This window comes from Pelecanus crispus, chromosome 9 (genome assembly GCF_030463565.1).
Source record: "Pelecanus crispus isolate bPelCri1 chromosome 9, bPelCri1.pri, whole genome shotgun sequence".
NCBI classification, from domain to species: Eukaryota; Metazoa; Chordata; class Aves; order Pelecaniformes; family Pelecanidae; genus Pelecanus; species Pelecanus crispus.
In genome coordinates, this window is record NC_134651.1 from 17,923,204 (window position 1) to 17,950,908 (window position 27,705).

Here is a 27,705-nt window from a genome sequence, read left to right on the forward strand (position 1 = left end):
GCATCTTAGGAGTGTAGCTGAGGGCAAAATGTAGCTAAGCATGTGAATGCATGTAGCTCTGTTTAAATGATTGTTTTAAAGTTCATAGTTAGAAGAGCACAGTTGTTAATTTATGTGTTGTGTTTATGGAAAACGTATTGAATGCAATGGGTTTTTTTATTAACTAGATTGGAAATGTACAAAAATTAAAAAATATACTACAGGTTCCAGCAAGTGAATTCCTTTTTTCAAGATATTTCAATATTCTTGTTAGAATAGCATTACCTAGTTATACAAACCAATAATAACATTTCCTGTGAAACTAGTGAGGGTTTAGCAGCGCATTTTGAAGTGTGACTTTGTTGCCTCGCTGTCATCATGAGTTGTTAATATCTGTCTCGTTTGGAGACCTTATCTGGAACTTTGAATACAGCTAACATTTAAAAGCTGATAGAATAAAACAATTCATTTAGAAATACTAGAGCAAGCCACAGAACTGACAGTAGAACTGCCTTTGTTTAAATGTTCTACAACATTAGACAAATTAGTCTTATTAATGTCTTCTTAAGCTTACATTATCTTTCTTTTTGAAAAATAAACAGCTAAAAGCATTGTCCTCTACTACCAGCAGATGATAATTACTCAGAAAAGTCTTTGCTTTGGAATTGTCTGTGACATTTCAATACAGTACTTGAAAAGTTGAATAGGAAACAGAATTTTATATGACAGCAGTTTATGTTCAGTATTCACGTGATAGAATCTTAGAATCATTTAGGTTGGAAAAGACCTTTAAGATCATCCAGTCCAACCATTAACCTAACATTACCAACTCCACACTAAACCTTTTGAGGGTAGACTAGACTAAACCATGTCCCAAAGTGATACTTTTCTTTAAAAGAAGCTGAAGAGAATAAGAACCTGCTTAATACTGTAAATTAAGCGTGTTATACACTCTGTCTGAATGCCTGTCTCATCTTTCCCCTAACAGGTTGATAATGTATGGTTTTGTGAAGGCCATGGTACACATTGGCCAGTTAAAGGGATGGGAATTCCACTTCACTGACTGTTTATTTTTTGGATCGCTGATGTCTGCCACAGATCCAGGTAACTGTTTAAAATAAATTACTTTTTCAAAAGTCAGAAAAGTAAATAAGAACATAACAACTGCAGTGTGCCATAGAAATGTTCAAAGTCTCTGTTCTTGATTTTTTTATCCCCATATTTGTTAAATGTCTGATATTCTGATAATCATAAGTCAAATTGGGTCCAGAGATCCCTTGTGTTTTCTTTCGTAACTGGTTTACCTACATTTAGCTCACAAACCTTATAAATGAAGTTGCTGGGGAGACTGGAAAAATGTTGTTCTCCAATCTTCAGGGTACCTATCTGTTCATTGCTGATACAAGAACTGCTGTAACACTGGAGCTTCATGGTTAATAATTTAGACATTGCATTCATGTGTGATCTAACCCAGTTTAAAGATATGGGGAATGTAGCTGTGTTGTGTTTGCATGGCAAGGTTTTGGTAGTAGGGGGGGCTACAGGGGTGGCTTCTGTGAGAAGTTTCCCCTGCGTCCGATAGAGCCAACACCAGCCAGCTCCAAGATGGACCCTCTGCTGGCCAAGGACAAGCCCATCAGCGACAGTGGTAGCGCCTCTGTGATAACATAGTTAAGAAGGGAAAAAAAAAAAACAACGGGATACAAACTACAGCTGGAGTGAGAATATGTGAGAGGAACAACTCTGCAGACACCAAGGTCAGTGAAGAAGGAGGGGAAGAGGTGCTCCAGGCACCGGAGCAGAGATTCCCCTGCAACCCATGGTGAAGGCCATGGTGAGGCAGCTGTGCCCCTGCAGCCCAAGGAGGTCCATGGTGGAGCAGATATCCACCTGCAGCCCATGGAGGTCCATGGTGGAGCAGATATCCACCTGCAGCCCATGGAGGACCCCACGCTGGAGCAGGTGGGTGTGCCCGAAGGAGGCTGTGACCCCATGGGAAGCCCAGGCCGGAGCAGGCTCCTGGCAGGACCTGTGGAGAGAGAGGAGCCCATGCTGGAGCAGGCTCCTGGCAGGAGCTGTGGACCCATGGAGAGAGAGGAGCCCACGCTGGAGCAGGTTTGCTGGCAGGACTTGTGACCCCGTGGAGGACCCACGCTGGAGCAGGCTGCTCCTGAAGGACTGCACCCCATGGAAGGGACCCACGCTGGAGCAGTTCGTGAAGAACTGCAGCCCGTGGGAAGGATGCATGTTGGAGAAGTTCATGGAGGACTGTCTCCCGTGGGAGGGACCCCACACTGGAGCAGGGGAAGAGTGTGAGGAGTCCTCCCCTGAGGAGGAAGGAGCGGCAGAGATGACGAGTGATGAACTGACCACAACCCCCTTTCCCCATCCCCCTGCGCTGCTCGGGGGGAGGAGGTAGAGGAAATTGTGAGTGAAGTTGAGCCTGGGAAGAAGGGAGGTGTGGGGGAAAGGTGTTTTAAGATTTGGTTTTATTTCTCATTACGCTACTCTGATTTGGCTGGTAATAAATTCAATTGATTTCCCCAAGTCAAGTCTGTTTTGCCCATGATGGTAATTGGTGAGTGATCTCTCCCTGTCCTTATCTTGACCCACGAGCTTTTCATTATATTTTCTCCCCCTGTCCAGTTGAGAAGGGGAATGATAGAGCGGCTTTGGTGAGCACCTGGCATCCAGCCAGGGTCAACCCACCACAGTAGCTTTCAGATTTGGCCATATAAATACTGTTTATAAGGTATCGGTTTACCATTTGAATGCAGTGTTTTTCATGATAAATACAACTGTAAAAAGATAGATACCAACAGCTTGACTTGAATTGGCAGATGTGAGATTTAAAGCCTAAAGTTACAGTAAATAGCCAAATCTGGGAAACGGTCTCAGTGAATTTTGGAATCACAGAATTACAGAATTATTTAGACTTGAAGGGGTGTCTGGAGGTTTTCTAGTCCAGCCTCCTAATCAAAACAGGGCTAGTTACAGTTAGCCTAAGTTTCATAGATTTTTCCAGGTTTTGGTACATTGAAAATGTTGATAAGAGTACTCTGATATTAAAAGGAAAGTATTGCTTTTTTGTATCTGTGGGACAATAGTGAAGGAGGAGGTGAAAAAAGGATTTTTAGATATGTTATCTACATAGAGACAAAGTACAAAGTCTGCAAGGGTACATTGGATTTTTGCAACGTATTCAGTTGAGCTGTTACAGGAGGTGGAACAGAAAGCATTTTGTGATGCACATGACATGCTGCATTAGTGTTAACTACCCTTGAGAAGCTTCTCTGAGAAACTTATGAATAAATCTTTCAAATTCATAGCTATTAAAAGAAATGACAAAAAGCAACATTATTCTACAAATTTGTTCCATTCTTTGAATGAACCCTCAATATTTAACAAAAGACTTTGACCTTGTGATTTATCATTCTGATGGCTTAAAAATATAGTGTAAAACAATTTATTTCCACAAAACCGGTTGTTGCAAGACTGCTGTAAAATCTGCATCAAATTGTTATTCTCAAATTAATCCAAGCATCCAATATGCTGCCACTTATAAAATTGCCCAACTACTTTAATAAGATTCAGCACATGATTGGAGCCTATCCTCAGAGCAAGAGAAAAACACAGAAACTGAAAGCACAAAGAAAACCTAGGAAAATAAATTGCTTATGGAATAAAAGGTTGCTTACAGCTACAAAGTACACTTCTTGATTGTGCTATGAATAGAGTTTTGCAGTTGGCTTAGTTTCTTTTCCCATTTTCCAGTCCAATACTGTTCAGTTTCACAAATGAACATGTTGACTTATGAGGAGAAATATATAAGACAAATGCACTGATTTTGATTATAACAGTATTAAATCACCACTGATTAATCTGGAACAATCATGAGGAAAAAAAGAGAAGCTCCTCTTGCGCTGGAAGGAATAAGAAGTGACAAGGATTACTTTTCCCAGATTTTTCAATAGGCTTAAAATCTAACACTGCAGTTGAGAAAACTACTTTTAGTGTGACAAACTATCATTGATTAACACTGTTTGTAATTACTCAATAGAGTGTCTGTGCATGTCCAGGAGTTTTCTTAATGTTCAGTCTTGCTCCCTCTGTTATCTAGTCACAATGTCCTAAGCAGTTTCATGTTTTTACTAATTATATCCATAAATTTCAGTCCCTCAAAGACTTAGAGAATTTTGAATGAAATTTTTGCTTAATTAAATGGTAGACATTGCTGAAAATATTTCATTGTGTTGTAGGATTTGCTAGTGAAGTATAATCTCAAGCCATGTAAAGAGCTCATTGGAATTCCAAAATCAGTTAACGTATGGTCCCCTGGAGGACTGATACATACTAGGGCATAAAATAATCAGTCTAATGATTTTATATGTGATATCTAGCCTGTTTAAAAAAAGAAATCTCTGGTAAAATGTTATTAGTGTTATAGAAGTGGGGTAGAATAATAGATTACTATCCTGAGATGAAATAATAAATTCCTGTCAGATTTGCTACCTAATTTTTCATTTAATTCTTCACTGTGTAGGATTATAAGCTCATTTAAAAAAAAAAAAAAAAGATTTAATATCCCTTGGTTGTGGACAGAAATTAAGTCTCAAAAGATGTTAAAAACTGATCTGTTGACCTGACAGAAGTTGTTTTGATTGAGTTCCTTATTTGTAATAGTAAAGATGACTGGTGGATGTTACATGTTAAATGAAGAAGTTTACTACCAGGGCAGTAAACAAATGTATGCCAGCTAAAAGTTGCTAGTATTGTTAGGAAGAAGGAAATAATGTCATAGCACTCTGTAGGTTTTAGTTTTAAAGGGTATTTGAAGATCTTTAATATAGAGATTTTTGCATAAAATTAGTTCAGAAGAATTGCTCTTCTATGCTATGGGTTCCCTTATATAGAAAACTAGCACTTGAACTAAGATTAATAAATGAATTTATGACTGGATATACTTGGGACTGTGTCTTGCATTATAGACTGTGATCCCTAAACATTTGTGATGCTTAGGGATGCCTCAAAAAATTCTCACATGTCTAGAAAGAAAAGGTAGAAACTTTAGGGACAAAGCAAGGTTACTTTCAAGTGAATCATTCATTTTACAGGAAATATCTCCTTCCAATAATTTATCATTTTCAGTAGAAAAAGTTTCTTATTTCAAGACTTCAGGTGAGAGGTTTAATTTCTAAGAAACAGAATTTTTAAATTCCCAAATTCTCCCTTCATTAGTCTTTGATTTAAAATGCCAGACCCGTATTTATATTTTTCTTTATTCTGATTGATAGATATCACTTATCATGTAGTTGGGGAAATCATCTCTTCTTGTTATTTCATCTGCATAAAACAGCACAGGTTTCACTGTTTCCCTGTTGAAAGGGTTTCCCTTGTATTAGTGTTGTGGTTTGATTTCTAGTTGAAAGGGTTTCCCTTGTATTAGTGTTGTGGTTTGATTTCTAATAGAACCTGACTCTGGAAGTTTTTTGGTGTGTTCCCTTCAAAGGGGATGGGACAGTTTCTCCCTGTGTTCTGGTACACATGTCGCTCACCAAGGGCAGCAGAGAGACTGTGGAAAAGGTGCTGGTGTGGGGAGCGGAGCCCCCAGCTCAGCCCCTGAGCATCAGAGCGTGGAAACTGATGCAAAGTGATGCAAAGTGGAACTGCCTCACGTGTGAGTGCCGGTAAGGATATTCTGACAACAAGTGTCCGCTGATGCAAAGTGATGCAAAGTGGAACTGCCTCACGTGTGAGTGCCGGTAAGGATATTCTGACAAGTGTCTGCTGTGGCTGGAAAGCAGCCACAGCGAGAAACCCCAGCAATAGGCTGTTTCAGGGTGTCAGTGGTTGTAATGGGATAAGGCAAATGATGGAACAAAACTGGCACATGAATGGAAAGATTTGACCTCTGTCTTAGCCACCAAAAAATAACTGAAAAGTACAACTTTGGCAGTTTGTCTTAGCTGTTGTTATTAACACATTCTGTGCAATGACCTTCCAATCCAAAGACATTTCATGTATCTTTAGCACTTCTTTTTTTTTAACTTTTGACATTTCAAGCATAGAAAACAGATTTACCTCCACAAGGTTTGCTGAAGCACAGCTATTTCGGAGCTATATGAACTCCCTTACCTTTGGTCATGTTGATAATCACAAGGCTCTTCTCTATTTGAAGTTACTATGGTTACAGCTGAACTGAAGATGTGAGTTGCACTGCTGTTGTTATTGATAAAATTGGATATTTATCAGGAAGAGTAGTTTCTGTTTCTCATAAAATCGAAGAATTTTGCATTAAGAAGCATAATTCAGAAATACAGCAAGGCTGTACATTTAATACACTGGTTATGTAAGACTGTTTATAAATGTGTTTTTAATTAAAACATTTTTATGCTTTCTTCTTATTCACCACTGAACTAATCTGTGAATGGCATGACTGATTAGTCGGGAAAGGAGACTATAATTAAAATTAAAATTGTTATTTTTAGAGAAAAATGGATAGGAAATATAAGTGAAATTTCTCTCATCTTACTTTCTTCCCATTTGATACTGCCCTCCTAAAAGAATTCAGGCCCACAAGCTATGAAAGATATTAATAGTTCTAGTCAGAATATTGAGGTACAAGAAAACCAGTAGTTTATAATGGTCTCATTTATTTTCTGAGCTTCCTTATTCCTTTCAAACATAACAGCAAAGAAGCATTGGATACAGTTAGCTTAGGGATTGTTGTAGTTTGCTGATATTTCAGTTATACATACTTTTTACAGGAATTAATAACAAGCCAATTTGTTTCTACATATGTCAAAAGATATATTTCACAAACCAGCACCACAGACACTTGTTCTGACTTGGATACAACCGAAATCATGCTAGGCTTAGCATCTAACAGATGCTACCTCAGTCCATGAAATCAAGAAAGTAGTGAACCAGATTTTTGTTGGCACAAGTACTGAGAAAATCTTAGATGCATCATTATTTCATGCTTCCCATCACTGAATTTTTTTAATGAAGTTCACAGCCCTTTCTGAGTCAGGAGCTCTGATACATGTTTTTTCTATTTGTGTCAGTTTTCTACTGCCACAAAAGATGTTTGTTTGCTATCCCCCATCTACCTGTCCTAGCCATCTAGTCCTTTACCTATCTCTATCTCTGCCCTCATATGCTTAGATTGAAATAAGAGATGAAGAGATGGTGTGTACTTTAATGAAAAGCAGTTTGGTATTTTTTAGAATACATATTGTAGCTAATGAATTATACAAATACTTGAGTAGTTACCACACAAAAGCCAAGCCCTATTTACTGTTGCTTAAAAGTGCCTTCAGAAAGCCAGAGAGGCAATACTTACTGCAGTGTAGTATCTATGATCTTTACTTAGATATGAAAGTTCTCACAGATTAGATATGTTACAGTTGCATATGATAGCAAATACTGAATTTTTAAATCAATTTTCTTGAGTTTTAATGTCATCCATTGGACGAAACATGATGTGACTACTTTGAACAATGATGACTATTCATAGAGTATTATCCTATCCAGAGAGTAATTTAAATTAACTTTCTTCCATAGCAGAGTATCACGTCCCTTTTAATATGCCCATTCTGAACTATATGCATAGACTCTCGTAATTAATGAAGGCAAATGTGATCTTGAGGAAATGACTAGATGGTGGTTGGCAAAACAAGGTGAAAATATTTTATTGAACTCTTAAATGGGGTGGATGTGCTAAAGATTATGCAGTTCTCTGTTCTTATGCAGATACTATTTAACATTTTCATTAATGAGGTGGCTAATGCAATAGAGAATGCTTCTTTAATGTATAATCCTATGCTGAGAGGAGATTGCAGACACTTTGAAGGGCACGATTAGAACTCAGTATGATTCTTGCAATGATTTAAAGTCAACAAGGATAAATGCTACCCTTAGAAATAATCAACTTCATAGATAGAAGATAAGAAATGATCATTCACTGCTCAAAAGGATTTCTAGTTTACAACCTGAAAATGAGTCATCAGTACCAATACATAGAAAAAAAAAGAAAACAGGATTTATTAACACTCGTTCTACAGCATCTTTTCACTCTGTTTCTTGACAGCGTCAACTACAGTACTTGGATCTGATTTTGGGCACTGTATTTCAAGAAACACGTGGACTGATTAGAAGGGATTAGAGGGCTAGAAAACATTACTGAAAGGAGAAGATTGAAAGAAGTGAGTCAGTTTAGGGAGGAGATGTCTGAAATGAGTCTTTGAATAGGCAAAATGTTGTTGGAAAGAAAAAGGGAGTAAACGTGACAAATTATTCATGTCTCATTAGGCTAGGAATGGAAATTACGGACTTGAAGAGCAGGAGGGGAGATTTAGGTTAGACGTTCAGGAATAACTGCATTTATAAATTGTATGAATATTGAAGAGCGGGTTAGTCTCCCTTGGGATTTGTGGAACAAGCATCACTTCAGTTCTTTAAAAACAGATCAGATAAATATGTGTCAGGAGTGGTATGGCTAAAGCTTGCTGTGTCTTGGGTCAGACAAACATAGGGACAGAGCAGATACCAGTAGTGGTCTTCCTGCAGAGACCAGAATTCTTCAGTGAGGGACAGGCAATGCTATAAAGAAGATTCAGTAACCTCTATTGAGAATGGGAGAAACATTTGAAATGGAAGATATTTTCTAAGAACTGGGTGAACTGGGGAGTCTCTCCCAGAAGAGGCAATTGATGCATTGCTATGCTGCTTTCTTTATTATTTTGCTTTCCTTTGGAAGGATTTTTGGCATAGAGATGGGAGAGAAAGCAAGAAGAGAAAACTGTTTTTTTTCTTAGGAGGCAAGAGGAAGGAGAGGAATGTGCAGGCATCTGTCTAATTGGCTTGGCCTGCTACACATACATACCAACAGTACATTGGACTTTGATTACTATTTTCTTTTCCTTCTATCATTATTGCAGGAACTCTTAATGCGAGCCCAAACTAATTAGCTAATAAGCAAAGGCTGGAAGTGGCAAATAGTTTTAGAAAACAAGTCTGTTATTATGCCAGTGACATCAAAGAATGGGAGACTAAATTGGGTCCACATTTAGCACATTAAGGCAGCGTTGCTAATCAAGCAAAAGCCTGAATATAGATATTGGTGAACCAAGAAAATATCTTTTTCCAATAAAACTTCTTCCTACATCTTTGAGCTGTTCTGGGGAAAGAACTCTTTTCCTAGTTTAAATTATAACTGCACCGGGAGTAGATGGGTAAGGTTACCAGGTTGGTTAAATATAACTTCCTAATTTAAATATAGCTATATCAGCAAATGTTCAGCTACACACATCTCCTAAATTGTCTTCTGTAGAATAACACTTCCAAAATTCTTCAAAGATAACACATCAACAGAGATCACTTTGACATAAAATCTCACAGGAGAACTGAGAATCTATTTTGGGTTTATAAACTGATTTTTAGATTACACAGATACTGAAGTACCATTTAGAAAATCTTATCAGCAATGATTTCAAAGTTCCAAGAAATGTTATTAAGACAAAGCATAATCACCTGTTCATGTTTTTGTGTGAATTATCAGCAGTCATCTCAATGAAAAAGTATATAATTTTCATTTCTGAAGTGTCAGATGTTAACATGGCATCCCAGAGGCACTCCTAATCTTTCGGATTCCTGGGCTATGAGGATTGAGTCAATTGCACAATTATGTACTAGAATGAGCACCAGTGAAGCAGTGAGTTACCGAGTAATTTTTAACCATAGAAATAATCGGAGGCCTTTACATTAAATTCTGTTTGAAAAGAGAAAGCTCTGCTTTCTCCATGCAAAGAGAGAATAGTATCAACACAGAACATAGATAGCCTTCTTCATTTGGAGATAATGAAGTGCTAGGTAGATCTTGGGAAGGGCTGTAATCCCCTGTTTACAGGTAAAGAAACTGAGGCATAAAACAACTAAGGCATCCTTTAATATCTATAGGACTTAATTACCTGAATATCAGCCAAGTGTCTAAATGCCCTTCAGGATGTGTGTCTAAATGACTTCCCAACTTCAATTTAAATACAGCACACTCTATTTTTTTCTATTGCACTGGCAAGCTAAAAATCAAATATAGCGTGTAACTCGGGGAAAAGGAAGGGACTTAAATTAATGATATGCTGAAGGAACCTTAAAATGGGTTACAAGTATCCTGATCTTGCTGAGAGGGCTTCATGACTACAGATATGCTACACTTGAGGTGAAAGTGATTGTGCTGCTGGTGCGACAGGGTGTAAGGTTATTATGCATGTTCCTCAGTGAACATGCATAACAGATGGATAAGCGTTATTATAGCCTTCTTAAAATAGGTAAACCACTACTCTCATCACACACAAAGTCTATGGCAAAACCCAAGACTTTTCAGCACCCTTATTTCTCCTTGGTCACAAGATCAATGTCCTTTATGCAGAGTAAAATATGCTATGACATTTTCATTTATGCATGATTCTCTGTGTGAGAAGGAAAGTTTCTTCCTAACTCAGCTGAAGCACCAAAACTCATAGACTTGCTGGATTTAAGGATCTTATATACTTCAGCTGATCACTTTTAACTTATTGTTATCTACTTAGATAATAAATAGGACAGGACTTCTCAAAACTCCATATTCTAACATTGCTTTATTTCTTGAACTGCCAGAGGAATATGAAAATAACAGACTCACTTTGCTTTGTCTCCATACAGTGACAGTTCTTGCTATTTTCCATGAGCTGCATGTGGATACAGATTTGTACACACTCCTGTTTGGAGAGAGTGTCCTAAATGATGCTGTGGCTATCGTGCTGACGTAGTAAGTAAACCCACTTCCATTTTTTACTTGGTGAGATAATTACAAGCTTTAATTGCTGATATAATTCTCACTGATATAGTTTGTGCAAGTATAGATACAACATTTGAAGATTTCGTTACAGAGATGTAGTTCTGGAGTTGTTCTTCATTTGTTAAACACTAGAATGCCAATATTGGTAATGGTAACTGTGTATCCAGAGTGCAATTTTAGTTCATTTTCTTCAACCTAGAAAGCAGTATATTCTGTAAAATGTGTAAATTTAATTTAATATTACTTCTTGTCTCATCTAAACAAGATATCTTGAAAAAAAATGCTGAATGGGCACCTAGGACATAGGGCAACTATAAAATTGGAGACAGGTTCTCTTTATTTTTTGCAATCTATTGTTTTCCAAGATTAAAACCACAAAGTGGTACACAGTAGCTCAGTTTATGTACTTCTGCCTATTGAATCTGACAGAGCTTCAGCTGATAATATTATCTTAAATTTATCTGTAGCCTTCTTATTCTCAGGAATCCTCAAACAGATCACAAATGTTAGGCCAAAAGTATGTGCTGTCCTAAAAACACAGATGCTAAGTACATGGTTAACAGGATCTCAGGTTAACTCTGCTCTACATGTATTATGTGCTTCCTGGAGCTTTGCTAGAAATACAAATAATCCTCTCTGGTAATCTTAAAAGTAACAGAACTCCGCAAAATCAAATTCAGTTTTTCCAGGATGTTTGAAGATGCTTCACAGTAAACCCCAATTCAGTGCCAACTTTCTCCTTAAAATACAGTTCCTTGAACTAGGATTTATCCTGTCCTTCAGAAAAGGACTTTTACAGAGTTTACAGTCATTAAAAAATGAGCTTTATATTTTGTCTGAAACTCTATGGAGAAGCTTATAATAGTTGAATTGCAAAAAAAACCCAAACACAATTGTTTCACAATACAAAAAGATAGTATTCCTATTTAATTATCATTCTCAGTCAATTATCTTCTAGTTACATTCACCTACACTAAACTCCTCACATTGTTTTTAGAGCAAGAGTAATATTTTCAAATGCTGTCAAGTGTCTGAGCATAGCATTTCATGATTAGATACAGCATGGCTGTCACATTCAGTGATGTGGTTGGAATGTGTCACTTAGCAGAGCATCTAGTACATCAGAGAATACAATGCGCAAAAGGAAAACTAAGCAAAGAATAGAAACCTCAGTAGAGAGAACAGGTAGAAAAGCATTAAAGCAGCTATTAGAATTGGAAAGAAACGCGCAGGTGACAGAAAGTCTGAGATTTTTTTCTCTCTTGGCTTTGTTTAATAAAGGCCTAAACATTTATAGCTCATTTAGACTCTTCATCTGTTAGTGCAAGGTTCCTATAGACTGTGGAACAGGTAGGCTACAAGCAACTCAAGGAGACCTAAAATGTTCTACGTGTGTGTAGTTTTCAGTCACTGTGATGTCAAAGCACATGGATCTCTTCAAAGGTGCAACTCAACTGCAAAGCAAATATTGAAAGAAAAGTACCATCAGATAGTACACGATTCATGAGTTTCTAACCTCTACTCTTCCCAGTACTCAAGGCTAGGTTATGACACTCAGCCTACGCATGGGTACAGAAATCTGTAGGAACGATGCCTGATGCAAATGCTGGCTAACTCCTCCTCAGGTTTTCTTTGCTGTACATGGGAGATTACAACTCTTTTTTTACTATAGAATCTCTTGTCACTGGAAAACTAGTGTATTTTTCTATATATTCAGTGTGAATGGTACCTTGTTTTCTGTAATGTATTTGGTCATTTGTAGAGACTGAAGAGAATATACAACATCATCAGTTTCACATTTCATTAATTTGTGGCTTAAATAATCAGCTTCTCCACAAATACAATGCTTCTGCAACCTAACATGATCTTCATTCCTGTAGCCTTTTAAGTAAAGTTATACTGTTAATAATGTCAGCTTCAGTGCATTAACACCCCACTAAAACAAAACAAGTTTAAATGAAGAATATTATTTTTCTGTCACTACAAAAGAACAGCTAGTTTTTTTCCCCGTAACACATACTACTTTTCAGGATGGTGCAAACAGAGCATGTTCATAATTACAGGAATAGGGGACTATTTAAAAAGGTGTGAGAATAACGTTCACAAATCTGGAAAAGCAATAATAAGTCATTTTGTACACTATGTAATGCTAAACAGAAAAAAGAATAAGGGAATGCACAGTGTCTTTCATGAACTAACAGAATAACGAAGTTAATGTCTGCAGGAGTGACTCACTGCAGGAAAGGGAGGAAGAGAAAAGAGGGGAGGCCCTTATGGCTGGCTGTGGCAGTTTGGCAAGGTGAGGGTGGTACGGGTCTCTGCCAACAAGGCTTTATCATAGTATCATAGAAAAGTTTGGGTTTGGAAGGGACCGTTAAAGGTCGTTATATTGATATCTCTTCCTTCAGCTTCTCCCTCCAACCTCTATTTTTCCTGTGCTGTTTATCATTTAGTTTAAGGACAGCAGCAGGACCAGCCACCCCTACTTTTTTTCATAGGGATTTAATAAGTCACATGAGCTGTGTGTTGCTGCAGCGGTATGTACAGACACTGTGGCCAGCTGCCCTCAGAAAATACTGATCACGCACACAAGTTCTCCAGGCCAAATTAGCAACTCTCCTATAGGCCATCTTGCCATACCAAACACCTGGGTGTTTGTGATAATTGCAAGATTTCATTTATGCTGTGCTATTTTAAGATAATCCGTGCAGGAGGGATCACTGTGAATCAAATTGACAGTAGTGGCTGCAGAATTGCTGACAAGCTGTTGTGCATCTGGGAGAGCTCATACACACAAGGGCCTCTATAAGCAAGGGTACTGCAGATGTAACAAGGATTTTCTCCTATATAAGTAACTTGCAGAGTTGCTTACAACTTTTCCTTATTAGGACAAAAGTCTCCTTTTATTAAAAAGTCGGTGAAAATTCTCACAGAAAATAAACATTTTGGAAGAAAACAAGGATTTAAATATTCAAAATGAGTAATATTTAAGCCTGTTTGATATCAAGGATTCAAGGTATTTAAGAAAAATAGTAACAGAGCCCTACAAGACAATACTTATTAGATGACTAAACATGTCTGCTTTTACCCAGAAAAACCCGTATGACTTATTATGTACAACTATTTCCTACGTACTCTGTTTTCCAGGAAATCGACTTGGCACCTGTGTCCGCTTTCTATGTCTATTTACAGCATAAGCTCTCTCTGTAGAAGTATTTTATATATGCTAACATTAAAACAAACAAATAAAACATATGTAGGAAAAATAAGATACTTGAGCTTCTTCTGAGTGTGTTTAAATATGCTTATAGTCTTTTGATTAGAGATTGTTACACTATTTGGAATTTAATTTTAGACAACAGATTGTGGCAACCTTTTATGAGAAGATCTTTCCAATCATGTTTTTATTACAATTTTTAAGAAAGAAATAATTCTCGGTTCTTCAGATGCATTGTATTTCATCACCAAGAAGTTTACCTGAGTTTATTCTGTAGCTTCCAGAATGAGGGAGTATCATTTAAGATTACGTTTCGTGTATTGCTGTATGATAATATATACTGCATAGAATGACTTTTTTGCTTTCTTGGGGGTTGGTCTATGATGTAGCGAGCATTTTCATAAAATGTGTCAGATTATAGCTTTTTACCACTGTTGGTATCCTCTAACTCCTGGGTTTTCAACTTCTTTAGCTTTTTTGCAAAAATATTAACAACAAAATTTAGCTTACAAATATTCCAGCACATATAAATCTGTTCTCTTAGCTATAAATGTAGGCTTCTGCCATCCAGTTCCCTGAACATCATAAAGCAGCAGCTTATTCAGCTTTGGATATGCATAGGCATTCGTGCTATAGGACACAACATTCAGGGTGATCTATTTCATTCATAGATTTCAGACCTGGGAATGTTTGTTGTTGCTTAGGTTTGTACATAGTACTTTACAGACAAATGCAGTGGACTGTCTGTGTACTTAGGCACTTACTAGCTGTGGACCACATTGTAAAGATCAAAATTGAGAAACATCCCAGTAACTTCAGTTGGAGTTGTGCGTGATGAAGACTGTAGTATCTGGCCAATAATTAATAATTTATGGATATTTTTGAGCAAATAAGATTAACCTCTTATTTCACTTCCATTCCTTTTTCATTGTTCTGTCTTCATATGATATATCACTTGTTGAAGAAAACATCTGCGTATATTTTGGGTGCACATGCTGTAGGTTTGGACTTGGCATAGTTTTTGCACATTTGCAGAGAAATTTGATGAAGAAAGTGTGGAAGAAGTTGTAGAAAAAGCACTGAATAGCTTGAGATGTGACTGAAAAGTAGCTGAACGGGTCATTAGCATTGAGACAGTATATTTAGCAGAGCTATTTAATCTTTCTCATGCTGAGTGCTCAGTGAGTGCAGGATGTGGAAAGCAGTAATGAATACTGATACGTGTTCCCTGCTAACAAATTATCTAAGAGAACATTACACGAGAGATGTTTCCATTGTAGTCAATGTCAGAAGTGTTTGTATCATCATTATGCGAAAGACATGACTTAATTTCTCTGCTGGCTCTGTACCATTGCTCAGTGGGCCTGATGAGTTTCACCCCCTTCCTAGAAGAGGTGATAGAGTGGAAGTCACATGGGCAGCAGGGACATCAACATATGGCAGTGTCTTCCACAAGTAATCAAAACGAGTGAGTGGTAGCCAGGGGACACAGGACAGGTGACATTGTGACACATGTGACATGTGGCAAGGAATGGATTTAGTAGCTCTGTTATATGCAATCAAGAACAGTTTGATACTTGAATGAAGTGGAAATTCTGGAGATAAAAAGCGTGGTTGAGAATCACATGTCAGTGAAGCCAGAGAACACAGGAACTAGCTGACATGAAATGAAGACTTCCCATGTCAAAATGCTGATTGCCCTAGAAGGCTTAGAAGTATAGATATTTCTGGGCAGAGGAAAGTAATACTGCAAGCATAGTTTTCTTGTGAAGTTTGGCTTGCCATTTTTAAGTAAAGTACCTGGTATGTAAAGGAAGAGATGATAACCTTGGAGGTTCAGAAGAAGGTGAAGAGGAAAGTAAACAAAAAATACTGGCTTGTTTTGAAATGGATATCCTGCCTCTTTTTTAAAGTATCTATTGGTTGTATAGATTCCACAAAGTTTGTTCATGCCTATTAGCAAAAAATTAGGCAATGGAAGGCCCAGATTTTGACACAGTCAGGCTGTAAGGCTCCCTTTGCAAAAGGACCAGCACCACAAGGGTAAATTCTTAGAACTAGTTAAGAACTGGGGGTGTAACAGATCCTCTTATTGTATGACCCCTTGCTGATAAGAACAGTATTTGTTGGTGAGATGCATATTTGCACAGATACTCACAGATGCAACATTGTTTCAGGAACTCAGTGAGCCTCTATTGGCTGGATAAGATGGTCTGGTATAAATAGGTAACATTCTTTTCTTTTCCTTTTTTTTTTTTCTCTTTTTTTTTTTCCCTCCCCAAAAAATCTGCGCTAGTAGAAGGGTACTGCAACCCCCTTCTACATAATAAGCTTCTATGGATTGGTTCAAAGATTTACCAAGCAGTTTACCGTGATGAAGAAATTTTATTTTCCAAAGTTCTTGGAATATAATTTTTCTCTAACAATATTTCAAGTCCATTTTTCATGATCTAGCTACCGCATATGACACCATATCTGTGCTTGATAAATTAACTGTCCATAGAATCCAGACCCCTTTTTAATAGTTTAAAAGGCTTGAAATTTATGACAAATAGTTTGGAGATTGCCCATTTCATCTTGCTTTTTTCTTTCCTTCTTTAGCATAAACAGATCTTATCCACTACAGTAGGATAAATTGTAAAGGAGGAACTCTAATTATTCAGTGTGTTTGTGATACCAGGGCACAGTATTAAGGGGAAAAGGGGCAGGGCGAATTGATAAAGGTGGTGATCAGCTTTGCTATGCCCAGTGAGGAAATCCCTTGTAAAAGTAGTTTCATGGCTCCTCTTAAATACTTCCAGGATGGACATGAACCAGCACGTCATAGCATACCTCTTCTCTGCTCAAAAAATACTTTCATTCTAGTCTAGTAGTACCTTATACAAGTTAATGTCATGCTCAAACCATTCTTTCTTGGCGGAAGTTCTCCTGGAAGTTTGTGTGGGGCTTTCTGAAATAACACAGCAAAGGTAACTGAGACAAATTTATTGAAAAACAGTATCCATTTCCAGGGGAAATAACTCAGAAGCCAGAGTTCAGTTCAGTTTGTGCTGAGCACCCTTTAAAGTTGACATTTCTCAGACAGTGATCCGTATAATTGCCTTAGGAAGTGAAGAGAATTCTTTCTGTCACACTGGTGATTCTTACTGATAGGTACAGTCATGATACTACTAATTTTAGTTCAGTTCAGATCTCTTCAAAATATAAGAAACTCCGTTGATCAAATGGATCTCAAATAGAAAATTAATAAGAACCTTTAAATCTTTCTTATTTTAGTTATTTGATTACCTGTATTTTTATTATTTCTGTGGTTTTAATTCTGTTATTATATCATTGAACTTGAAGGTAGTGTACACAGGACTAAAATGTAATCAGAGACTGAAGAAACAGACGTTTGACAAACACCAAGTATAGGTACAAATATTCAGTTTATGTTTCACTTGGTCATTGGCCTGATGAGGTGACTATCCATTATCTGCAACTGTTATTTTCCTACTTTTCACAATTTCTAATTGTGATTCCTTGTTTATTATATATTAAAATCAGTAGTTCTATAATGGACATGAAAAGATATTGTAACTATGCTGCTGAATAATGAACTTGGGAGCTGGGATTTGCAGGAAATCATATCAGCTTTGAAAGCTATGATGGGTATCTCCTTGATGCATATCTCAGTAGATGTGAGGCTTCCTTTACAATTATTTTAAGTTTTCTTCTTTTGTCATGGACTGTCTGTAATTGGGATCCTTTGCCCTTCCATTTTTGGAGAATTACTCTATATAGATTTTGCCACACTTTGATCCCTGAACATTGAATAACAAATTTTGCAAAGGAAAGACAGTTGAATGTTCTCATATCATATTTTTCCCTTAAACTGCATTTGTAGTCAGAAAGTGGCCTTTAAAAGTGATGTCATGGGCTTCCATATGTACTACCTCAAAACCTTTTGTATTGTATGTGTAGTCAATTAAGAAACAAAGACTTTTCTACCAGTCAATGCTTTGTCTTTCTTTCGGTTTCCTCCTCATCTGTAGGTAACTGGCAGTTCATTCAGTCTAAGAATAGGGTGAAGACTGTCAGCCCTGTATCCCATACCTCCTGCTGAGATTTATTAAGCACTGTTTGGAAATAGAAAAAATATGATTGCTTCAGTATTGAGTCATCACATGAAAAGAGAATGTTTCTCTATTGCCCTTGTATTTTTAGGCATTTTTTTAATTACATAGTCATACAATTAAGAAATTGCATGAGTGTCTTTTACTATACTATTTCAGCTACTGGAGTGAAAAAGAAACTCATTTAAGTTCTATTTATTTCCAACATGTATCTGAGTGCAGACAAGATGTTATTCACACATCCTAGGAATATCAGTATGTAAGTAATAGTGTAAAAAGCCCCTTATATTCATAAGTGGGCCCTTATGCACACGCAATTAATAGCTTTCGTGTACCTACACATAAAACTTCTGAGCCTAGGTACTTCTTTTTCAGAAGCGTATGAGTCTCATTCCTTGCCAACAATTGTAGAAAGTTTGCACAGAGACACGCTTCCAGCCAAGGAAGAAAAGAAGGAAATACAAACACCTGTGCCATCAGACAGGTGACAAAAAGGTAATAAGGATTAACATATGCAACATTTTCCTGCTTAAAGAAAATAGGTGGCATATAGATTTCTAAGGGTGGGAAGAGATGGTGAAATGGGGATGAAAGAAAAAATAAGAAATTGAACCGATGAAAGCAACAAATGGAGACTGTGAAGGCATGGCTAGAAAAAAGAAGCAAGAGTGAGAAAGACAAGACATGGTAAGAAACCAAGATATGGCATACTGTGTAAATACAGATCATGACAGTGATACATAAATCCATAGCTAGGACTCTTTGGAGGCAAGAAAAGCTTGTTTACTCATAGGGATGCAGAGGAAAACCTGATTATTTTTCTCTGATGCAATTTTGCAGTTTTATGTTGTTTTGTTAGGAATGTCTATGTTTGAAATCCTTAAGTAGTACATCAAAATGTGCTCCTGAACTGTAAAGAAACTGTGAAAAGTACAGGAATTAGGACAGCCAGTTCTAAAGAGTGGTGCACTGCAATCAGATAATGAATCTGAATTCAGAAAAGGAATGAGATTCTGCCAGAAACACAGGGAGTTGCCCCCAGACTTTCCTTGCAGCTGTCTGTATGTAAATTAATTTGGCAGAACTGGGGGAACTGAGGCTTCTATGAGCTCAGGTTGAGCAGTGGCAGGCTTAGATGGGTGGTTGCCTTTCCAAAACCTGACCTAGAACTTGCAGATCAAAGTAAGACCAGCACTGGACCACAACCCGCATAGGAGGAGTTGCTCTGTAGTACTGAGTTGCATGACCTCGAATGCTTGACAAAGATTTAGGGATTTCAATGCCTATGAGCTACAGTTCTGGCCAAATGACTAACTGCATCTCTGGAGTCAGCCATAGCCTCATTCCAGATAAAAATCATAGAATCATAGAATCGTTTAGGTATATACTATTTGTGATTTTATTCCCACAAAGATTCCTGAGGAGGGGTGACTGTAACACTGTGGAGGGGAATGAAATAGAATTACCTGAAAACCTGAAAGAAAGCAAAATGCTGGATGGAAGCTCCGCCCAAAGATTTCACTTAACTCATTCCCCTTAGACAGGATGAATGGCTACTATTCCCAATATTGTGCGAAAGGCTTAGGTACCAAGCAGCCATTCAACCCATCAGAGTAACTTAATACAGCAAGGAGTTAATCGTGCAACAAGTTAGTGAGTGATTTTAAAAGGTGGATGAGAAATCCTTTCCATCTATTATTTCTATAATAATGAAATTATGGTTGTCCATCTGCTCTTTTTACCTTTGAGGAAGGGTTTAGTCCCAGCTTATTTTGTTGATGATAATTAGAGTTTCACGTCATTGACCATCTGGAACAGGAGATGTGAGCATTGGGAAACTAACCAAACTTGCTATTAGCAGGAACTTTGAAAGAGCTTCTTTCCCAGGGTAGAAGAAATCCCACATAAAATGATGGTGTCCTTGCTTAATAAAACTTCCTTTCTTTTTTCTCCATGAGCCTTACTGTACAGACCAGTGTTGTGCTTAAATCAGGGGGGGAAATGCTATGGTATTTCTGTAATGCTTGTTATAGCTGGAATTTCAGTATGAAAATGGAGACTTGGAACAGAATGTTTTCAGGAGGTAATCCTCATCACTATGTTTTTTTCACTTTTTAATATTTCATCTCCCTTTTTCCAATATCAGCTTCACATTAAAATTCTACTTAGCTTCTAGTTAATACATACTAAAGGTCTTTCTAGCTGTAAGTTATCTAATTTGCTCTGTTTTGTTTATGCAATTTATTTGAATAGGCAGCCTTCAGTTGCAGTCTGCTAAGCTAGAATAGATTTCAGTGAGTACTGTTATGGAGATTGCCCTCAGGGATGTATGAAAATGTAGCTTAGCTCAAATCAGCTGGGAATGTCTGTACTTGTCATATCCAATCAAATCAGACTAGCTGCAGGTATTTCTGTCCACTTATACACAAACAAACTGATAACATTTAAAAATATGAAATGAAAGCTCACAATTAAGAATGCTGCTTGCAGTGCTTGCAAATCACATCTAAGAGGCAATTATTTAGCTACATTTTCCGTACAAATGACCGAATTGGCATCAAAGCTTCTTCATTTCAAAGATTTCTGTTGGGAACTCTTCAGAACTGAAGTACACCCTGGTTCGAGTCAGCTTGTTTTTGAGCTCTTCCAGATGTTTTTTCTTATCCAAATAACCTTTCTCTAGTGAATAAGACCGATTTTCTGAGAGCAAGATAATTACATACAGAGTCTAATTCTACTTACAGAGGCAACTTATACTTTTAGTTTAAAATGAACGTATTGATACTATTTCCCTTCAAGTGTTTCAACAGAAATCTCATTTCAACCTCTCTGGATGAGATACTGTACATGAGTCTGTCTGGTACTTGCAGTAGATCAACATATTTTCAAGTCTTCTTGGCAGGGAAGACAGGAGTATGTATCAGAAAGGTGAGGGAGTGCTTGCTATTTCATTTACTGGGTGCCCACCAATACCTATTCACTGTTCAAATCCTTTCCAGAAATACAGTATTGAAGAGTACAGCTATCTCAAAGAGACAGAGGTTTTGGTACAACAAAATTCTTCTATTCTTTGGAGATCAGGTTGTGATTACAGAACGAAGAACCTGTTCACACTGTGGGAGAATGGACTGCATATTTCCAGCGGCTACCCAGGAGCACTAGGAAAGACTGAAGTCTTAGTGATCCCTCTGGAAACCCCTCCGGAAGCTATGTGCTCTTTATACAGTTTAGTTTGAATTTCATCATTCTAACCTGCTCTAAGGCCTTTTTTTTTTTTTTTAATGAACAACAACATCAGATAAACTGGTTCCTATTGCAAGCCTTGATGTTTTAAGACTCAAATCCTTAAGCTACTGAGTCTGTTAGAGTAAACCGACGTAACTCTACATTAAATTCTTTTGCATGTGCACATGTGTACATATATACTTATGTTTGCATGCGGAATTATCCATAAGGCACATCAAAATAATACAAAGGTTATCAAGTACTCAAAAATTATATAATGCCCCAAATACATTTTCATGTGTTACAAAAGAGGGGTTGAGAGGCACCTTCTGTAAACATTTTAAGCAAATGTAATGTTTAGGTTTATTTTTTCATATACAGAAACCTCCCTCTCTCCATACCCAAGGCATTATTTCAGTGTCCATGTTTCACCTTTTGGATTAGGAACTTTAATGTTTTCAGAATTGTCATGGTTTAGCCCCAGCCAGCAACTAAGCACCACGCAGCCGCTCGCTCACTCCCCCTGCCCCAGTGGGATGGGGGAGAGAATCGGAGGAGTAAGAGTGAGAAACATTCCTGGGTTGAGATAAGAACAGTTTAATAATTGAAATAAAGTAAAAGAGTAATGATAATAGTAACAGTATAATAATAACAATATACAAAGCAAGTGATGCACAATGCAATTGCTCACCACCCGCTGACCGATAGCCAGGCAGTTCCCGAGCAGCGATCGCTGCTCCACGGCCAACGCCCCCCAGTTTCTATACTGAGCATGATGTCATATGGTATGGAATAGCCCTTTGGTCAGTTTGGATCAACTATTCTGGCTGTGCCCCCTCCCAGCTTCCTGTGCACCTGGCAGAGCATGAGAAGCTGAAAAGTCCTTGACTAGCATAAGCAGTACTCAGCAACAACTAAAACATCAGTGTGTTATCAACATTCTTCTCCTACTAAATCCAAAACACAGCACTATGCCAGCTACTAGGAAGAAAATTAACTCTATCCCAGCCAAAACCAGGACAAGAATATACTTTTGTCACTTGAGCAAAGAGAATAATTGATAACAGTAGCATGCAGCTGCCTTCCTTGAGTGCCAGGCACAGCAGGAGGAGAGACTGCATAGCTGTAGCTGCTGCATTTCATAGCTACTTAAATGGTAAGACTCAGCAAATTTCTATTAGAATTTATTGCAATGGTTATAGAGCTCCACTCTCATTGTTTCCACCTGCTTTTGTTTTGGTCTCAATGTTCTTCCTTCTCTCTCCTTTATCTTTTCAATAGACAAGGGTCACCATCTCTCACTCTACCCACTCCCCTGAATTGCGTGACCTACTCCACCACTTCTGCTGCAGTCACCAGTCCTTTTGTCTCCCATCTGAGATGGAAAGAAATTATTTCTAAAGACAAGCTGGGACTGTAAACTCTTAACCCAATCTCCTTCATCCCCTAAAGCCAGGAGGTACCCTGTGTTTATTTCTGATACACACACCTCTTTGTTATCCTTCTTATTACGTTGTGACAAACAGAGGAGATTATGAGGACAGGAGTGGTGCTGCTGGTCAGTTCTGAAGGCTGCTGAAACAGTAGGTGGCAGAGTTTGGGGAGCAGCAATTACAGGAAAAAAATAGTGTTTAGGTTTTAGGTGGCACATGCCTAATACAAATGAGGTCTTAGAAGATTTTTAGCTGATTAAGTTTATCAGATCTCTGCTGAGATTTGTCAGCTAAACATTTCAGAAACCTTAAAAATTGCTCAATTTTAGCACATTTTCACAAGGGTGAAAGAAGCATGAGTAACAGATGGGTAATTTCCTCTTTCCTCCCCTTAGAAGTGACAAGTCTGAATTTCAAAGTGGTACAGTGAGAAAGCTTTGTGATTATGTGGTTGTAAGGTTTCTGTCCAAGATAAGCACAAATGTATTCTCTCTATACTGGTTCTGCAAAATGGCTAAATTTTTCAAAATAAAAAAGGCTTCACAAAAAGTGCAAATGCAACATGGAAATGTAGTCTACATGGTGTCATTTTGGCAAAGTCAGAAACCATGGGAAAAAACCCACCCAAATAAAATTAGGGTATTGCCTGGCATGCTGCAGGTATGAGCTAGGCTGAAGGACAGGAAACACGCAGGGCAGCAGTTGCGTGAGTGGCCCTGAGAGAGGACGGTGTGACAAAGCTGGTTCATTTCTCCTGTGTTTAGGGAAATGGGACTTACGAACATTTGCTGTAAAGACCATTGTATCAAAGAAAAAAATCTAGTCTTGTTATCCGTTTCCTCTTAATGTGTTTGGTACTTTGATGTTCCCTAACTAATTGCTAATTATAACGATCTACATATTCTGAATGTAATATGCATATGTGTGTGTTACTTGGATTCATAATGAAATTTCAGTACATTTCTGGGGAGACCTAGTGACATTAGAATGTGGATTTTGAAAAGGAAGGTTTAAATACGATTAAACTTTGAAGAAAATAGCATCCCAACAATGCATTGAACAAACTGATATTCAGAATTTTCCCTTAGTTTTCTCCATTACAAAAATCTCACAAAGTGAAATCATTTTTAAATATACAGCATTTTCATTTTGTATCCCCATTCATCACATATTTATACTCACTTAAAAGAAATCAAACATTTCTTCCTTTCTACATTGTTCTACTGATCTGTGGCAAGCACAGCCAGAAACGAGAGAGAGAGAGATGAGAATAATAGAGTGCCTAGCAGGCTGCTGTTCTCTGCCTCAGACACACTGGGAAAGGGTTATAGCTAGATGAAAATACTCCTGAAGAAAATATTTCAGCCTCCTGGACCATTTAACAGGGTACATCTTTATTACAGCATTTTTATTCCTACAGAGTGATGTTAAAGGTATTTCTGAACCATCACTTTAGGATGTTCACAGTGCTATTCTATTTCTAGAGTTAGCAGGACTTAGCCCATAGCTAGGAGAGTATTTTTGTTGTGCTTTGTTAGAATGAGGTGAATGCAAAAGTTTGTGAGGCAAGACTCCATCATTCTAGTAATTATGAGGGTAATGAAGCTAGTCAGAATTATTTTCATTTTATTAATAGCTGTGTTTAAGCCTCATGAAACTGCCTGTCTAGGGAAAGTATCTATTTTAAAACTAAGTGGTGGGAATTAGTGTGTTATACTAAATGTTTATCCATAAATCAATGGAGTCTTCACAAATCCAGAAGGAAAAATTGTTTGGCTGCCTATCATTTCTGTGATATTTTCCATAGTGCATTGGATCTAAGCCACAGGTAATAGCAGATACCTTAATTTTAAACAAAGGGAGATCTTACTTAACTCTTTCAATCTTACCATTGAGGAATAGTTCACAACCAGCTGCTGGTTACATGTCCAAAAACCTTAACATATGTACTTACGAATAATGCATTCTTATCGAAGCAAGAAATATATTTGGTATAAGGTCTCTTTGATTAAGTGATTTGCAGTATATTTAGGGAACTGTGGGGTTTTTTTAGGATTTTATTATCCAAACTATTTTCAAGATTCCAGTTAGCTTTTAGATTTTTCTTCAAGAGTGGCATGTGTTTATGTAGCACTGCTTAAAGTTGGCCTATAATTTGAAACTCCTGTACCAGCGATAGGGAAATAAAGACTATACCAGGAGTTTTGAGAAAAATATCCCTGAAGATAGAAGCCAGAAATATGGAATGTGTGTGTTCTAGGATTTCTCTTCTTGCTATAATCTTTAAGGATAAAAAGAATTTTTACCATAGTGATTGCCTTAGAGTTTGGGACTGAAATGCTATCCATGTCAACTTCACTGCATAACTGGTGATTCCTCCTCTGTTTTATTTTACTGTGAGTAACATTGAGTAATCCTCCAGAGTAAAGGCTATTTGCACGTGTCATAATCACCATGGACTTAACGCTTGAGCAAGACAATTTCCACAAGGTTCAGCAGCTACATCTCTGTTGTTCTCAGCAGCCCCAAGCTGCTGAAATGAACCATTGAGGCCATGGATAGCCAGCTACAGTTTAGAATGGCTTCAGCCAAAGTAGTCTTTTGCAGCTGCTAGGCAAGGAGAAAAGGTACAACACAGATGCAAAGCCACCTTTGAACCCATCTGCCATCCTGCCCAAGTCCCATACTCTGTCAGACCACACAGCCTGTCTCTAAACACCTCTCTTGTTCATGCTTTGGGCAATTGCTTTTCAGTCAGCATTTGCTAGAGATATAACTCCAAACTCTTTTTTTCACTTTGAAGTAAGTCCAGAGCTATTCCTCTCTCACCTTCTCAGAAATTCTTTCCTTAAATAGGTTTTTCTCTAAAGTGACTTGAATGGACTATACCTTCCCAACACAGTGCATTTTTCCAGCGGATGACTATGAGTACATGTGTTGGGACTTGTTGAATTACACCTTCATTGTAGAGCACTGCCCAATAATTTTGTTTTAATGTTCTGTGTCTAACATTAAAGGTATAGCAGTGATTTTAAAGAACTTCAGGCTACAGAGTGGTAAGGCAACAAGCAATAGGTAAGACTGCAATTTTAAAATTTCTACTATGGCTTGGATTTTTCTTTTTATAAGCTGTAAAAACCAAAATGTTAGCATATTATCAGAAAGGTAAATGAGGAGAGCTTCAGGCCTACCTTGCTCCTACAGGAATATTACTGCCATTCTCTATGCAAGGCCGACCAGCTTTTGTAGCAAGTGAAGTGCCTTTCCCTAAGGTGAAATTTCATTCTGTTCATTTACTATATTTGGAACAGGAACAGAGACCTACAATTCAGAATATCCCTAAATCCCCATCCTCAGCTCCAGTATATCAAGAAGACAAAACATATAACATGTTTTGTTTCTGATATTATTACTGCCAACACTAGAGCATACAATTCACATCTGTATTTATTTTAGACTTTCTCATGATAACAGCTGCATTTCTTGTCTTCACTTGGATACATTTTTAAAAATGAAAATTGCCATGGCAACAGCTGCAACCATTTATTATAAAGCAATAGAAGTGGAACTAATATTTGTGAGAGAAGCTCTGTTATCAGGATAGTATTTCATTCAGACAATGGCAGAGTAATTTTTCCCTAGCCTTTCCATTTTTTAAAAGAAAAATATAGAAAATATTTTCAATAATGAAATGTAGGTAGGATTGAACAGCTCAGGAGATTAAAAAGATTTCCTTCTTTAGATTACTGGCTCATCTCAAATCCAGATTAGCCAGAGGCAAAAATTATCATCTGTTTGGTGGGCACATGAAAAAAATGTTAGGGGTACTGAGATTTGAAAATCTTATTCGCATACTAGCTATGTTCTCAACTGAAGCACAGAGACAGCAAACTGAGTACACTGGGTGTGTCTTCACTGGGGGAAAATAAGATGTGACCCATCCTTGAAAAGTGCTAATGTCTACTGCAAAGGAAAAATTCATAAGCAGTTTGCAATGCTAACACAAAATAGTTCAAAATTAATTATCCTTCCCTTAAGATTTTGCTTCATATCACTTGCAATGTACTATGTTACCTGAGATAATAATGTACTATTTTCCCTATTAAAATGTTGCTAATGAGGGAAGTTTTGCACTGACCTCAAGGTCATGTTGTTCCAAGTCAGGACTGAAGTAGGGTCATCCAGTGTATGCTCCAGGTACATTAGGAATCATGTGGCCCATTTTGTTTGCATCTGTTTCCAATATTTCTCAGAGCATTAAACTTTTTTTTAAAAACCTCCACAAGAATCTGGGTAGAAGATTGACAAACTGTACTCCAGATGTTGGAAATGTACGTGAAATGTAAAACTATTTTCCTATTTAAACCCCTTCTGACTATGATAAAATGTGTTTTGCAAGCACAGACTGTACAGGGACCACATACCACGTTATGGACACATACCAAGGATCACATTTCTTCCCATTTATTACACGTTAGAGAGTCTTAAGCAGGAGCGAGGGAGAACACTGAAATAGAAAAAACTTCAGATATGCTTTCAAACTCCTTTCACTCTAATTTTTATTGGATTTAATGTAGTTTGTCTTCATCAATTGCATTCAGCATCAGGCCCCTCAGTGTACTGCTGTGTTCACAAGTTCCTAAAGATGCTGAAGCTGTGTGAGCGGAGACTGGAGGCTCCTTTCTTAATCTCTGACAGCAAACTTTCTGGAAGTGAAAAAGCCAGAGTCTGTTGATAGGCCCGAAATTTGGCACAGCACTTTAGTATTGGCAATAGACTATCCATCGGCTCCAGTGACTACCTGCATCCTCTAGCAGCAGACTCAGCTCTGTCTGGGATATGATATTTTGAATACAAACAGTTGCTTACAGATCTCTTAACAGACAAAGAGTACCCATA

General features: G+C 37.6%; 1 protein-coding gene across 1 annotated transcript in view; it reads left to right on the top strand.

Annotated features, from left to right (window-relative positions):
• The window catches only part of SLC9A9 (solute carrier family 9 member A9), a 215,758-nt gene that overhangs the window by 49,816 nt on the left and 138,237 nt on the right, over positions 1 to 27,705 (top strand). The window contains exons 5-6 of the mRNA XM_075717165.1: positions 968 to 1,083; positions 10,681 to 10,786. Coding sequence (XP_075573280.1) covers positions 968 to 1,083; positions 10,681 to 10,786 — 222 coding nt within the window. The remainder of the gene's footprint in view (positions 1 to 967; positions 1,084 to 10,680; positions 10,787 to 27,705) is intronic.